This window comes from Amblyomma mixtum, unplaced genomic scaffold (assembly GCF_055824585.1).
Source record: "Amblyomma mixtum isolate Tamu unplaced genomic scaffold, ASM5582458v1 scaffold_24, whole genome shotgun sequence".
Lineage (NCBI taxonomy): Eukaryota > Metazoa > Arthropoda > Arachnida > Ixodida > Ixodidae > Amblyomma > Amblyomma mixtum.
In genome coordinates, this window is record NW_028317721.1 from 704,413 (window position 1) to 719,614 (window position 15,202).

The 15,202-nt window shown below is 48.3% G+C and overlaps 1 protein-coding gene across 1 annotated transcript; it reads left to right on the forward strand.

Annotated features, from left to right (window-relative positions):
• Positions 1-10,152: 10,152 nt before the first annotated feature.
• Positions 10,153-12,960, forward strand: LOC149324552 (uncharacterized). The gene is made up of 4 exons (XM_089565433.1): positions 10,153-11,488; positions 11,980-12,007; positions 12,174-12,293; positions 12,903-12,960. Exons 1-4 carry the CDS (start codon positions 10,153-10,155, stop codon positions 12,958-12,960), a joined length of 1,542 nt encoding a protein of 513 aa, XP_089421559.1.
• Positions 12,961-15,202: the final 2,242 nt, after the last annotated feature.

Sequence of the window (15,202 nt, forward strand, 5' to 3'; positions counted from 1 at the left end):
AGAAAACAATTTATGCTGCTGGCACTATTCGCCAGAACAGAACTGAAAAATGCCCTTTGAAGACGGAAAAACAACTGAAAAAAGAAGGAAGAGGGTCATCAGACTACCTCGTGAGCAGCGCCGGAAAAATTGTGATCACACGATGGATGGACAATCGAGCAGTAAACCTGGCATCGAATTTTGTTGGCGTTGATGATCTAGGCGATGTGACAAGGTGGAGCAAAGCAGACGGGGCTTTTATAAATGTGAAACGCCCAGCAGTTGTGCAGCAGTACAACGAAAGCATGGGGGGAGTAGACAAGACAGATTTTTTGGTGTCCCTCTACAGGACCTCAATTCGATCGAAGAAATGGACACTGCGTGTAATAACGCACTTTTTCAATTTGTGCGTCACAAACTCGTGGTTGGAATACAGGTGCCATGCCGAGCACCAAAAAATCAAGATGAAGGATCAAATGGATTTACTGGAGTTCACTCTGAATGTAATAGAGAGCTTGGCAAAAGCTTGCTCTGCCGGGTTGCCACGGAAGCGCGGACGGCCATTTTCCTCTCCACTTCAGCCGCTGAAGAGGCCGAACTTGATTGAAGTGAGGCCAATCCAAGACATTCGGTACGACCAAACTGGTCACTGGCCTTCAGTAGAGGAAGAGCAGCAGCGATGCAAGCTTGAAGGATGCAAAGGCAAGCCCAAGGTGAAGTGCCAAAAGTGCACCTTTGCTTATCTGCAGCAAAGAACTGCTTTCGAGCCTTCCATACGCAATAGCCTAAGCCTTTGCTAGAAAAAGCTCCAAACAACTGTTTCTGTTTGAAAATAAACTTCAGATTGCAACTTTGTGTTTTGATTTCTGACAACCTCCAAGCCCTGATGTCCTATATATAGGACATGATCCAATCCCGAACACCAATGAGTCCAAAAGGTAATATTTGATTGTAACATGCTTTTTCTTGGGTAATTAGAGTACTTAAGGAAAAAAAAATTTTCCGTGCCATAAAAATAATTCAGGGCTGAAAGGGTTAAGCTTTCCTGCTGCGAGCTTCGCGAACACTCGCTTTCCCAACGTCCGGTTGACCCTAGTTCAAGGAAAGTCACTTCAACCCATCTGTTCCGCATCGTCGCTCCTCATGCCTGCAGCTAGCGTGGCAATATCCTCTTGACTTTGCTTCAAGCTGTCAACGCACGCCGCTGGAGAGATGGGACAAAAGCCACGCACTGTGACGCGGGTCCGCCTCGCCGCACGCATGTGCACACAGGATGTGACCTAATGAATCCGTCCCTGAAGGGAGTTTGATCTTTCCCGTAATCCTCCGCTATCCGGCGCCTCATTTATCCCGCTGGGCTGACTCACCCCCCCCCCCCCCTCTCTGCGGTTGAGTGGAGGGCCCAAGCGAAAGAACGTAATGGGCATTCCACTAACGCGAACCGGATGCGGCAAAATAAAGTACAGCACCGCGAACTTCACTTTTCTTAAAAAAGACAGTCCATTAATTTGGACAGTTTTTAGGGTATAGTAAAATCGGAATTAACGGGCATTCTTTCGATTGAAGTTTTGGACCGTGGCCCTCCTGGGGAAGCAGAAATAAACGGCCTGCTCAGGGGGTGGGGCTCGAGAAACTGGAAGTGAATGCGTCATATCAAAATCGTTTATGAAAAAGCGACTGTACCTGACTCCCTCATGGCTCAGGAAAGCGGCAAGGTCTTGCAAGAGTTCGAGCTGAAGCACGCAAAGCTGTTTGTCGTGCTGTAACGGTTAAACAGTGATGCGGTCAATAACATGAAAGGCCTCGAACTGACGCAACCAGCCGCCGACGTAGCTCGATTAGAAAAGGGAAAGCGGCAGATCCAGCTAGGACTACGTTCAGGAGACATCGACGGTACAGGTGGGAGACGCTCACTAGATGAGCTAGTCAGTGCTTTATAGTTATACACCCCTCCCGCTGCGTGCACTGCAGCCGCCTTTTTCGCCTTCGACGGGATTAAGGTAAAGGACGTGTTTCCTGCGGCGGTTAAGCAAAGCGGGAGGTACGTGATGTACTTCCACACTAGAGATATCAAGTAGCTCGTACGGTCTGGTTCGAAACCTTCTCCGAAAGTATTTTTGTTTTAAAGAGCATTTAGAGTTCTCCAGATTACCCTTGTGAGATTTCCCTCGCAGTCAGTAATAATGTGTGACGGGTAAAACGAAAGTATAGCAAGGAAAAGCACATGCAGCATGTGATCTTTGTATATAACACGCACATGTCGGTAGCAAGCGATACTGAATGAGTGCATCTAGAGAAACGATATATTTTTCTTTCTCTAAATCGCTAACTTTTCGGAAATCCACAATCTTTAAGTAACATTCTTTGAACACCATCAGTATTTTGCGCTTTCCGTAGGTTTGCAGAGATCTCGCCCCTTGATAGCCTTGACCTCTGCAATGTCAGGCTATGAGAACATAAATAGAGCTATTATAGACTAGAGAATGTGAAGGGAATTAAGTGGCTCGAATTTACCTGTGGTCCAACGTGGGTTGGCCGGTTTCTCGTTATTTATTTCGATAGAGCTGATGGGAAATAATATGCAGTCATTAGTTCATGCACGGCGAGAACGATGACCTCCCAGAAAGGTATGTAGAAGGTGCTGTACGAAGAAATGAACGGCGGCGCAACAAGGACACTAACAAGAGAGGGGACACCACATGCGCACACTACCAATTGTTTATTGCATGGAAAGGTAGCATAAATAGTTGGTAGTGTGCACATGTGGTGTCCCCTCTCTTGTTAGTGTCCTTGTTGCGCCGCCGTTCATTTCATCCTGCACCAACTCACCCCTCAGGCCATTCTTCTGAAGGTGCTATACATCTGACAGGAGCTTCACTCACTGCAGGAGAGTGGATACTTCGAGTTTAGTAAATAAAGTGCCTTTTCTTCAGGCAGTTTCTGCATTCCAACTTTTAAGGGCTACAAGAAGTGATCCAAGGAAATTGGTCTCTAAGAAAAAGTTTGGCTCCTTCTGGGGCAATTCTTTGTTCTAAAGAATATTTCATGAATGACAACAATCATTTTGTGTAACCAACTAATTGTTTAGCGAGCGATTAAAGCAACCGGACTTAAAAGTACGAGTGAACACTATAGTCTGATCATCTATCTTCCCGAGACCCGAAGAGTTAACAGTGCCATTGATCTAGTTCAAACGTTTATAACATGCGTAGTATTTGTCTCGGAACGTTATATTTTATGACTCCATTTAGAAAGTTTAGCTGTGTTAGAAATGTCTACCCCGCAGAAAATTAAAACTTGTGAAGCACTAAGAAAAATGCAAGGCTCTTATCAGTTCAAATATGCCCCTATGCGTGTTGTTCCACTGCCACGAGTGCTTGTTAACGCCTGAAACTGCTTTGTGAACAATGGAAATGCTTGTGAATCGACTTGCTTGTGCTTACCTTCATCTTAGAGCGGGCTCGCACTTACTGAGATTTTTTGTAAGTGACGAAGAATTAAATGCGACATGACTTTAATTTTATTTGAGCTACATCTGGAGGACGTGCTGACTAAAGATACAGAAGCAAAAACGAGAATAGAGAGGTGGATGAAAATAGGTTGGAATCTCTTTGGCAAGTAATTTCGGATCCTGAACTGTTGATTGCAGGTAGCCTTGAGAAAAAAGGTGTAAGATTGCTTCCTGCCAGTATTCCACCATTTTGGTGGGGACTCAGAGGTTGAAGAAAGGTTTGAAATAAAATTGACAACAGTGTTCGGAAGTATAGAAGCACAATGTTAGGGTCACATTTGGTCACCGGTGGAGAGCAGAGTGAGTAAGAGAAGCAACGCGAAGTAACGATGTACTACTTAAGGCCCTGAAGAGGAAATGCCTCGCGCAGGACATTTAAAGTGGCAGCAGGTAACGGATGGCCGATTTGGGTAACACGGTGCGTTCCAAAGAATAGCTTGCGTAGCAGGCGGCAACACAGAATGAAGTGTGCGAAAGAGATTTGGGTGATCGTTGCGATAGCGCTGCAGCTGCTGAAACTGGACAGAATTAAATTAATATACACAGGACAGGATTTAGTCCTTCAGAAGTCGTTGAGCAGGTCATGAGAAGGTGGCGTTACACTAAGAGAGTGAATTTCAAAGAAAAAGAAACATGCCTGTCAGGATGTCAGATGCCTAGACGAGATCGTAGTGCAAGAGGGATTCGCATAAATTGCGTGGCCCCTTACAGGAGGGTGGAAATCGATGTCGTCGACAAAGTTCTACACATTGCATTTTTTGTACATCGGCTGAAGGTGACTTTCCTTCGTCATTTTTGTCCTCACGGGGTGAAACGTTCTTCCGTGATCTTTTTGCCTTATTTTATTGCTCGAACAATACAGTAGATGTCCCGGATGGTGGCTGAACGGGGGGGTATCGTATTCAATATTTCACTGCTCCACATCTAAAGGAAAAATAAAGATTGGTGGCTACCAAAGCGGCAATTTCACTCGTGCTTTGCCGGAGTCGTGAGTCACTGATTCTCTTAGGCATGTTTAATTGAAAAGCGAAAAACTTGTTTGTTAAGACCTATAAAGCACCAACCACAGTTTTAAACATCGCAGAAACGATGAAAGACGGTTAAAATATTTCCAGAGAGATCTGGTGGATTTTCGCGTGGCAGACAGAGTTGTAAGGCTGCGTTCATAGCAGCTTCCAACGAAGTTCAGTCATGTGTACGAAACTTCCATATTGAGTACTGTTCTGCAAACCCAGACGTCAGCGCAACCTCTTCTCACAGGGGCCAGAAGGTAGCGAACTGGTGAGTCGTACCGTTCGCCACGACAACGGTATCTAGCATAAAAAAATCTTCATCCCCGCGAACGATTTCAACCACCCCTAGAGAAAAAAAGAGCACCTTCATATCCAGATTCCTGAGACAATTCGGTCTCCATCACAAACTTATAGCGCTTCTTGATGCTTAAAATCATTCACTTTTAGCATCAGTTCTCCTCCAGTCGCTAGGTGCGCTGAAATAGTTGAAACTGAATCTAATAGAAATTTCCTCCCTTGGTTCCATCGCTCCTACAAATATCTGAAGAACGCTGCTGCGTTCCATTTGAAGGCGCTACTTGCGAGGGAGTGAAAGAGTACTGCAGAGATATAAACAAAGACGAGAAAGGCGCACAAGAACAGGCTCGCCACAGATCTTTGCTCAAAAACATTTTCTGGCTTCAAACCGCCATATAAGTGACCAGGCACAGTCGAGAAACCTGCCTTCTTTTTCATGCATGTTGATTAGTTGGTCACTGACACAGTCATTCCTTATTTTCTTATGAAAAAGACATCTGCAATTTCACGCACCACCTAGTAACGGCTTTTCCACAAAGCCTTTTTTTTTTCAGCATCATCCGGGCTTGTGCCACAGTGCAGTGCAGAGTAAAACACCTTCTCGGCCTTGTGTGTATGTACGCAATACCCTTTGTTGATCACTAGTGACCAACTCGCCCAACAATGCACTCTCTTAGAATTTCTTCCGTCTATTCGCCACCGCACAAGACATTTCTGAACGTAGGAAACACGTGCCTCGTAATTTCCGCTACGTTGTCAAGCGAGGAGTTTGATACCTCAAAACATTAACCGTGTTATCATAAAACGGAGGGTGAACGCCTGTCGCAACTTCAATAACGGATTAATTCACAAGTCAGGGTTGTCATTGCTGACTAAGCATCCACACAACCAGGTCTAAGTCATCTGGTTCGCCGGTCACCTGGAACTACCAGGAGGAAACGAAGCCGCCCACAGGCATGCCCGAGCTCTTCTATACCGGGCGTATCCCCCTGATGGCCATGAAGGGTGTCGCGACCTAATAGGTTTAGCAGTGTATGCTGACAATCTTGCGCCATACAGAACAGCCAGAAAAGAGTACCAAACACCACACAAATCCCTCAACAAGTTAGAAGAGAACACCCTTAGGAGACTACAAACCAACACATACCCAACACCAGCTAAATTACACCAGTGGTACCCTACACTATACTCTCCGCAGTGTCCACATTGGGGAGCGGTAGCTAACCTCTAGCATATGGTGTGGGCATGCCAATATAATCCCTTAGTTGACCCCATTCCCAACCCCTCGGAGGAGCAGTGGCAGGCTATTCTGCTCAGCGATGATCCTGACCGTCAGCACTGGCTGGTGGGGAGGGCCAGCGCAGCAGCAGCAGCCAGTGGACTACCGGACTAGGCGGCCCACCCACATGTTCTGAGAACATTGAAGAAATAAAGATGTTTGTAATCAATCAATCGAGGGTGAATAGGAAAACAAGGATTGAAATAACTGGTCTCTATATGACTCTTACTCTCTCCTACGTTCGTCAGTCTCGAAATCTTTCCTGGCGTTATGCACAGGGTCCGACCAACTACAATGCCTGTGTTCTCCTGTCTATCCATATCAGCAGCGCGAACAGTAGTTATCATTTTGATGCCCTGGACATCGTGTTGGTCCCAATTCGATAGCGCGCCTTGATTACCCCCCTGCTGGGATTTTACCTGGTATGTGTATAAAAGTGCGGGTTCAGTTTTTTGCTCAAATAAAAGTTGGAAGTTCAGCGCTCTTTACCTTCTTCTCTTTCTTCTTCCTGTGTGGTGTTCGCGCTGCTGATATGGATCGCAACCAACTAGCCCGACAGATGGTGTTATTCTCCTGTCTATACTTGCAATTCTTCTCCGACTGCCAGGAAGCCTGCACAGCTTTATACCCAAGGAGCCACCGTGTGGGAAAGCCTCCCAAGCAAGTGGCGGGTCCGTGTAGGATCCCTGACGTAAAACTTCTCAAGCTGTTTCGCAGTTAGCTCTGCAGGTTACGCACAACTGCCCTGGATCTGCGTCTGCTCTTTGTCAATGCATGAAACAGAACCTTCACCAGTGTTCTGCTTGCGCCAATTGTCATTCACTTTATTTCAGCACCTATTGGGGTCAGCTGGACCATGCCGCAATTGCATGTTCTGAGCCATGTTGGAATAATAACTTATAGATAACCAGGATAGAGACGTAGGGTTTATTGTGCATCGCTTCTTTTTAGCCATGGACACCACTGCAGTCGCTATCATGTCGTAAAAATTGGAATGAGAGCTGTTAGAAAGCACACCTTAGCGGTGTTCGAAAGCCTGGTATTGTTACGGGACGGCGGGCCCGCGCAGAGAAAGCCACAGAGACTCAGACACAGGAGACTCAGACATAACCGGCCGCGGCGATTCTCCTTTGTTCTCTACCTCACGCGCTAGCGCCGCGGGCTCTCCCCTCGCGCTCGCCCCGCGCCTCTTCTTTACTTGTATACCGCAGCGCGCTCTTGGTTGCGAAGGTCGTATGCCGTTACATCTTTCCACCGGGGGGGGGGGGGGGGGGAATAAGAGTCTCTTCCAGTCTCCAAGATAAGAGGGGGAAGACACCGCTGGTGTCCCCTAGCGCGTGCTTCGCTTTGCAGGCGGCATCGAACTCGTCCCGATGAGCCCGGGCTGAGGTTCTTCGCACCGGCGCAGCTTGGTGCGCAGGAGGCATCGTCACGTTGTGATGACAGTGTCGTCTGACACGAGACGGTCCCGGTAGATCCCGGGGCTTCTTCTAGGCGACTCCTCGCCGTACGAAAACTGCGAGGGCTTCTCGCACCGCGGGACTTGGGACTGCGTTCACGGAGCAGCGCTCCACTTAAGAGGCGGCATTCAGGAAGGGAGGCCTGGTGCTGGTACGGGAGGGCGGCACTAGGGAGGACATGGGAGGCAAGTCGGGATCACGGTGGGTGCCGGAGACATAGCGCTTCATGTTGGAGACATGTTCCGGAAAAATGTGGTGTACACCGCGTGGTCGAAGCTCGGGGAGGTCTTCTAGACGGTACGTAACGGGGCCGAGCCGTGCAACTACACGGTAAGGGCCGCGGTATCGGGGCAAGAGCTTCGCTGCACGGCCAGTCGCGCGGATGGTGCGGCGAACGAGGACCAAGTCACCGGACCGAAAGGAGGGAGGTGGTGGTGCTGCAGCATTGGCTACTTGCGCACGCGCATGGGCCGTGAGAAGGTTGCGCTGAGCGTCGAGGCGGGCGGAACGAAGTCGTTGGGCGCAGTCAGTCGGTGACGCAGTAGAATGGCGAAGGCCCAACTGCGCGTCGAGAGGAATGGAGGGTGTTCTGCCATAGACGACTGAGAACGGCGTGACATGCGTTGTTTCTTGAGCCGCAGTGTTGAGTGCAAAAGCTGCAGTAGAAACAAAACGATCCCAGTTTGTGTGGGACGGAGTGACGTAGGAGGCGAGTATATCCGTAAGGGTGCGGTTGACACGCACCCTTACCCTAGGGGGGGGGGGAAATAAGAGTCTCTTCCAGTCTCCAAGATAAGATGGGGAAGACACCGCAGTCGTGGCCTAGTGGTCTGGGCGTCCGCTTCGGCTGCGGGAGGTGGTTGGTTCGAAACCCACCGCCGGACACCCACCGGTAAAAATGGGTACAAGCCACCCCCGGCCCGGCGCCCGGCTTCTTCATGGGTGTGCGCTTGGAGGAAGCTCCATAAACCCCGCTGCGCCCCCTCGGGGGCAACCTAGTTTCGAGCACTCAGCCTGCAAAGGTGGTTCGTGTTTCACTGCAAAGTGAGGAGTTCCGACTCAAAACTCGTACGCTCAAACCAGCGTGTCTCAAGACAAACACTGTAAGCGATCCTTCGTTTCGCAGAGAAAGGCACAGAGACTCAGACACAGGAGACTCAGACATAACCGGCCGCGGCGATTCTCCTTTGTTCTCTACCTTACGCGCTAGCGCCGCGGGCTCTCCCCTCGCGCTCGCCTCGCGCCTCTTCTTTATTTGTATACCGCAGCGCGCTCTTGGTTGCGAAGGTCGTATGCCGTTACAGTATGCCTCATTTTATGGCACTGAACAGCGAGTGTCAGCCCTCTGTGAGCACCATAGCTGTCGTTTAACTTCAACCACTGCTCAGGTTTGCTTTGCGGAACTGCAAGGGGTATATTCAACGACGCCAGAAGGAACATTTTATTTGAAAACATAAAGGCGCTTCGTATATATCACCGTGCACGCTTCTATTTTCTCGAAGAGTAAGTGAAACATCGCGCTATAAGAGCAAGCTCATCGAGAGCGAAAATATATTTTGGCTCTGTTCGCTTATGTCAACCCGTTCAAAGCTTTCAATTCAAGGTTGTCTCCAAGGCTCTGTAATATGCGAGTTCGCAATATATGATTATGTCCTCTGTGCACACCTGATAAAACCTCATAGAGGTATGAAATATGAGTGGCATACCTAAACCGTTGGTGTTGTAATACATACTCATTTATAAGGTTGGAGCGTTTTCATCAAGTCACGCGTTCCCTTCTTTCTGTTTCAGGTTTCACCAATCTGACCAAAAATATCAAGGCATTTGGAGGTAAAAGCATCCTTTTGCACAACAAATTGAAATCAGATGGCTCATACTTTTTACTGCATTTAATAAACAGATACTGGAAATAAATGTCGCCCTTTGTAGGAAGCAGTTGTTTTCACCATCTTCATCATCATCATCAACCTGAGTACGCCCACTACGGGGCAAAGGCATATTTCTTGTCTCTGCAATTATCCTCATCCTTTGCCAGCTGCAGCTACCGTATCCACACAGACTTTCTCCACATTTTCCTCTCATAAAAATTACTTTCTCTCTCTCTCTCTCTCTCCTACATACTCATTAATCTCATCCGCCTGCTTATCTTTCTGGCGACCCTGCTACGCTTGCCTTCTCTTGGAATCCACTCCGTTACCCTTAATTACCAGCAGTTTTCTTGTCTTCGCATTACATGCCCTGCCCAAGCCCATTTCTTCCTCTTAATTTCGGCTAGGATTGCCATTAACCGGCGTTTGTTCTCACCCACTTCGCGCGCTTCTCGTCTCTTAACGTTACACCTATCAGTTTTCTTTCCATATCTGGCTGCTTTGTCCTTAACTTTAGCTGAACCCTTTTGTTGTATATGTGGTTTCGGTTCCGGTTTTGGAATCACCTACCTCCAGAGGCACCAGTGTCGCTATGTGTATATATATGACTGTATGTGGCAATAAAGGCGGATTTGTTTGGTTGCTAGAAGTTCGTGCACTTGGGCGGCACCCGCCGCTATAAAATTGGCGACGAGGACGGTATCATTTCGGGGGGCGTGACTTTCGCCGCTTGCTTTCCGGCGCCATGAGCATTTCTGGAATCGCGCCGCCGCCCCCGTTCTTGCCTGTGCCTGGTCGACCTGCTGTTGCGTGGCCGCAACGGTTCCGCATCTTCGAGAACTACCTGCTTGCTTCGGGGGCCTCTGACTGCACGCCGGATCGTCGCAAAGCACTACTTCTTCACAGCCTCGGCGCAGAAGGTCAGCGCATATTTTACACATTACCACTTCCATCGTTGGACAACGCCAAGCTCGGTGAGCAAACTGCTACTGATAAAGCGTCGGAAGATAGCAAGGGCACAGGCGATACAAGGCCTGAAGTATCGTCGTACAATATCGCAGTCGCCGCTCTGCACGCTCATTTTTCGGCAACAAGCAATGTTGTTGCCGAACGGCATCGTTTCAGTAGGCGAGTTCAGCAAGCTGGTGAATCAGTGAATGAGTACATCACAGCATTGCGGGAGCTTTCTGCTACATGCTCTTTTCCTGTCGAAGAAGATTCGCTGCGTGACCAGTTCGTTGCGGGTATTTCGTCTCGGAGCTTGCGCGAGCGTCTTCTGCTTGAAGGATCGTCTCTTTCGTTCGCTAGAGCAGTACTACTGGCAAGGCAGTTTGAGCAGGCGTACAATGATCTGCAAGAATTTCCTTCTGTAGATGTTGGACGCATAAATACTCATAGAAATACGCCTACGCGTTCACCAGAATCCGACGAGAGCTCGAAGCGGGCGCACAACCGCCAGTCTCATTGTTACCGCTGCGGTTCATCCCAGCACAATGCAGCATCAGTTCGCTGTCCAGCCAAAAGCAAGCGTTGTCACCATTGCGGTGTCATGGGTCACTTCCGCTATGTTTGCCAGAAACGAGGCTCCGCTCAGGTGCGTGAGGTAGACAGCCAAGATTCTCCGAGCGAGGAAGTTTTGAGCATTCTGGCTGTGACGTCGGCCGCTCGCTCCGCTGTTCACGTCACAGTTTCGATTGGCCGTGCGGACATAACTTTCCTTGTAGATTCTGGGTCGTCAGTTGCCATTGTTGCACACGATCTTTTTAAGCAGTATTTTGAAGGCCAAGTACTTTTGGCCCCGACTGTTCGGTTACAGGACTATTCAAAACAGCCAATTCCGGTTCGTGGCTGTTTCTTCGCTGACGTTACGTACAAAGCTAGCAAAACAAGCCTTCTTTTCTACGTCGTTGAACAAGGCACCTCACTCTTGGGTATCGATGCCATCAAGGCCCTCGGTCAACAGATTGATGGGTCATCTCTTCAATGCCTTGAAACGACGCTAACTTCTAATTCTCGAAGGGAACAGCGCCCTGACCCGACGAAAGCCGTGCAGGATATTAACCTCCCAAAGGAATTAGTTGGCGAGTTTGGATCTCTTTTCGATCCAAGCCTTGGCCTCGCGAAAGGTTTTGTGCCTCACGTCAAAACGCGATCCACGATGCAGCCAGTGCAATCCAAACTTCGGCGCCTTCCGCTCTCGCTACGACCATTGGTCTCGCAAGAGCTCCATCGGTTGGAAAATCTGGACGTGATAGAGAGGGTGGAGGCATCTGAATGGGTGTCACCCATTGTGGTCGTTAAGAAGAAAGAGGGAGGTATTCGCCTCTGTGTAGACCTTCGACAAGCAAACAAAGCTGTCGTAATAGACAGCTTTCCCCTTCCTCATACAGAAGAGCTATTGCATAGTTTAGTGGGGGCTACAAATTTTTCTAAGCTAGACCTCGCATCAGCTTACCACCAGGTTATGCTTCACCCTGCGAGCCGCGATTTGACCGCATTTATAACTCACGAAGGCCTCTTTCGTTTTAAACGAGTGTGCTTCGGACTGGCTTCCGCGCCTTCTGCATTTCAGAGTATGACGTCCAAAGTCCTGCAAGGATGTAAGGGCGTGCTCTTCTATATAGATGACATTATAGTCTTCGGGCGAGGCCGGCAGGAACACATAGATAACCTTGCAGCAGTACTTAAACGCATTAAAGAGGCAGGACTCAAACTGAACAGCAAATGCATTTTCGATACGCAGGAACTTTCATTTTTGTTTCACAGGATCACAGCAAGTGGTATTGTTCCGCTGGAGCAAAAGGTTGCTTCCATCAAGGATACGCCGGCACCCACCAATGCAGCCAGCCTTCGATCGTTCCTGGGACCGGTCGAATACTACTCTAGGTTCGTTCCCAACTTTGCCGATATGGTTGAACCGATGCGCGTTCTGCTTCGAAAGGGGAAACCATTTGTTTGGTCTGGCGAGGTAGACTCCAGTTTTCGAAAGATCAAAGAGGCACTTGCGTCCAACATAGTCCTGCGGATGTTCGATGCATCTCTTCCAGTTGTTGTTTCCACTGACGCTTCAGACTGTGGGCTTGGAGCGGTTCTCCAACAGGTGGAGGGAGAGAAACTGCACACTGTCGCCTTTGCTTCTCGAGCGCTTTCATCTGCAGAGAGGAGATATTCAGTAGGAGAACGCGAAGCGATTGCGTGTGTTTGGGCGTGCGAGAAGTGGCATGTTTACTTGTGGGGACGCCATTTCACGTTGCTTACTTACCATCAAGCCTTGGTCGCATTGCTGTCTACTCAAGGGCCAGGAAGGCGTTCTTTGCGGATAGCACGGTGGGCGGAGCGCCTACTACAGTACAACTACACAGTAAAGTACCGGAAGGGTTCGCAAAATCGAGTAGCAGATGCGCTCTCACGTCTCCCTGCGTCACCTCCTCAGGAAGAACAGACCTTACCAGATGAAACTGTATCAGTTGCCCTTATATCTTCTTGCATTACCAGGGAAGAGTTTGAACAGGCCCAGTCGGAAGACAGCACACTGCAACGAATCAAGGCCTAGATTGAATCGTCCTGGCCTGCGCAAAAATCTCTGCCGGGTGAGCTTCAACCTTTCTTCAAGCTTCGCGATGAACTGTCAGTGGTGGACAATTTGATTTTGCGTGGCGAACGCCTTATGGTTCCCGCATCACTTACAGCGCTGCTCATGAGGCTCACCCTGGAATTGTACGAACGAAACCACGTCTGCGAGAAAAATTTTGGTGGCCAGCCATGGACAGGCAAGTCGAGCTAGCTTTTCAAACGTGTAGTATATGCCAGGCAGCGGACAAGAGCACGAAGGTTATGGCTCCACCATTGAACCCGGTCCTCTTACCAAAGGAACCGTGGCTTCATCGATTGACAATGCTGGACAGGTTGACGTCATTTTTTTAGATTTCAGCAATGCGTTTGATCGCGTCATGCACAATAAGCTCATCTTTAAACTTCAGCATCTTGGTCTTCCAACAGCACTTGTCAAATGGATTAAAACCTATCTTTCCAACAGAAAACAGTTCGTCGATGTTAAAAAATCTCATTCAGGGATTTTACCCGTTACCTCTGGTGTGCCTCAAGGCAGCGTACTTGGGCCTCTTTTATTCCTTATTTATATCAATGATTTGGTTAACTCCGTAAATACGTCCGAAGTCAGTATTAGACTATTCGCAGATGACTGCATTCTGTTTAAGAAAATTAGCAGCACTACCGACCAAGAATGCTTGCAGTCAAATCTTAATAATGTCCTAGAGTGGTGCACCCTTTGGTCCATGAAAACAAATAGCGACAAATCGGTTCTTCTTCAGGTTACTAACAAGAAAGCGCCATACAGTTTTAATTACGCAATAAACAATCTTCCACTGCTACAGGTGAGCGAATACAAATATCTTGGAGTCACCATTACAAATCGCCTTTCATGGTCCAGCCACATTAATAGCATTTGCTCGTCTGCTTCAAGGAACCTCGGCCTTCTAAGACACAAATTAAAACACGCTCCCTCTGAACTTAAACAACTTGCCTTCAACACACTAATTCGTCCGAAACTTGAGTATGCTTCCGTCGTATGGGATCCGCACTTAAAAAAGGATATAAAGAAACTTGAAATGATCCAAAGAAAAGCCGTCCGTTTCATTTTTAACGCTTACCATAGCTCTATCTCGCCATCCGTTCTGATGTCTACGAAGAACATATCCACTCTAGAAAGAAGGAGAGCACTCGCAAGGCTTAAATTTCTGTACTCATTTTACTCTAGTCAATTTAATATTAATGCTGCTCCCTATATATCCCCCCGTTCTACACGACAGACACGCAATAGCCACAACCATAACCTTACCCCGTACTTTGCACGCACAAATACGTTCAAAAACTCATTTTTTCCCCGAACAATCACAACATGGAACTCACTGCCAGCAAATGTCTTTTCGGCTCAGGATGCCGCTGCTTTTGAAAAGAGTGTCTTATTGTATGTGTAAACTTAACAATATCATTGCCCTCTGTTTGGTTTTCTTCTTTTATTGTTGCCGGAACGCTGGATTTGCGTAGTGTTTGATATTATTTTTGCTTTTTGAATGTTGCCCCCCTGCTTGGTCTCTATGACTGCAGTATGTGTAAATAAAATAAATAAAGCTCGGCATGGACATTGTTGGCCCATTTGAGAGAGCACCACACTATTGTCGATATGCGATCACCCTGGTCGACTACTTTTCTAAGTGGCCCGAAGTATACTTTTGCAACCAAGCCACAACACGCACAGTAACAAGCTTCTTGCTGTCAGTGTTCGCACGTGAAGGCTACCCAGAGGAAATTGTTTGCGATAACGGGCCACAGTTTTCATCTCGAGAGTTACAAGCTTTTCTGCAGGATCGCGGCATCCGCTTGCGGCATTCATCTGTATACTACCCGCAAGCAAACGGACAGGTAGAACGGTTCAACAGAGTTTTTAAAAGCTTTGTTCAAGTGGCTACACTCGAGCAGCGTCCCTTACGCCAAACGGTAACAGAATACTTGGGCATTTACCGTTGTACGCCGCATGCCACAACTGCAGTTGCCCCAGCACTTCTCCTGCATGGACGTCTGCCAAGGACTCGGCTCGATGTCGTTGGGTATCCGTCAGCAATATTTACAACCGACCCTAGTTCAGAGCTCCACCGCCTACGCGAACGGGTGAAGCAAAAGCAGCAAGCCACTAAACTATACACAGACGCTCGCAGGGCCGCAAGGGAAACCAAAGTGGATGTTGGTGACCTTGTACGAGTACGCAGACCGACAAC

Coding starts and splice junctions, on each gene's coding strand:
- LOC149324552 (XM_089565433.1), top strand. CDS start 10,153: ATGAGCATTTCTGGAATCGCGCCGCCGCCCCCGTTCTTGCCTGTGCCT. Junction 11,489..11,979: donor CCTCCCAAAGGAATTAGTTG/GCGAGTTTGGAT, acceptor TCTGCATTTCAG/AGTATGACGTCCAAAGTCCT. Junction 12,008..12,173: donor GTCCAAAGTCCTGCAAGGAT/GTAAGGGCGTGC, acceptor TTTGTTTCACAG/GATCACAGCAAGTGGTATTG.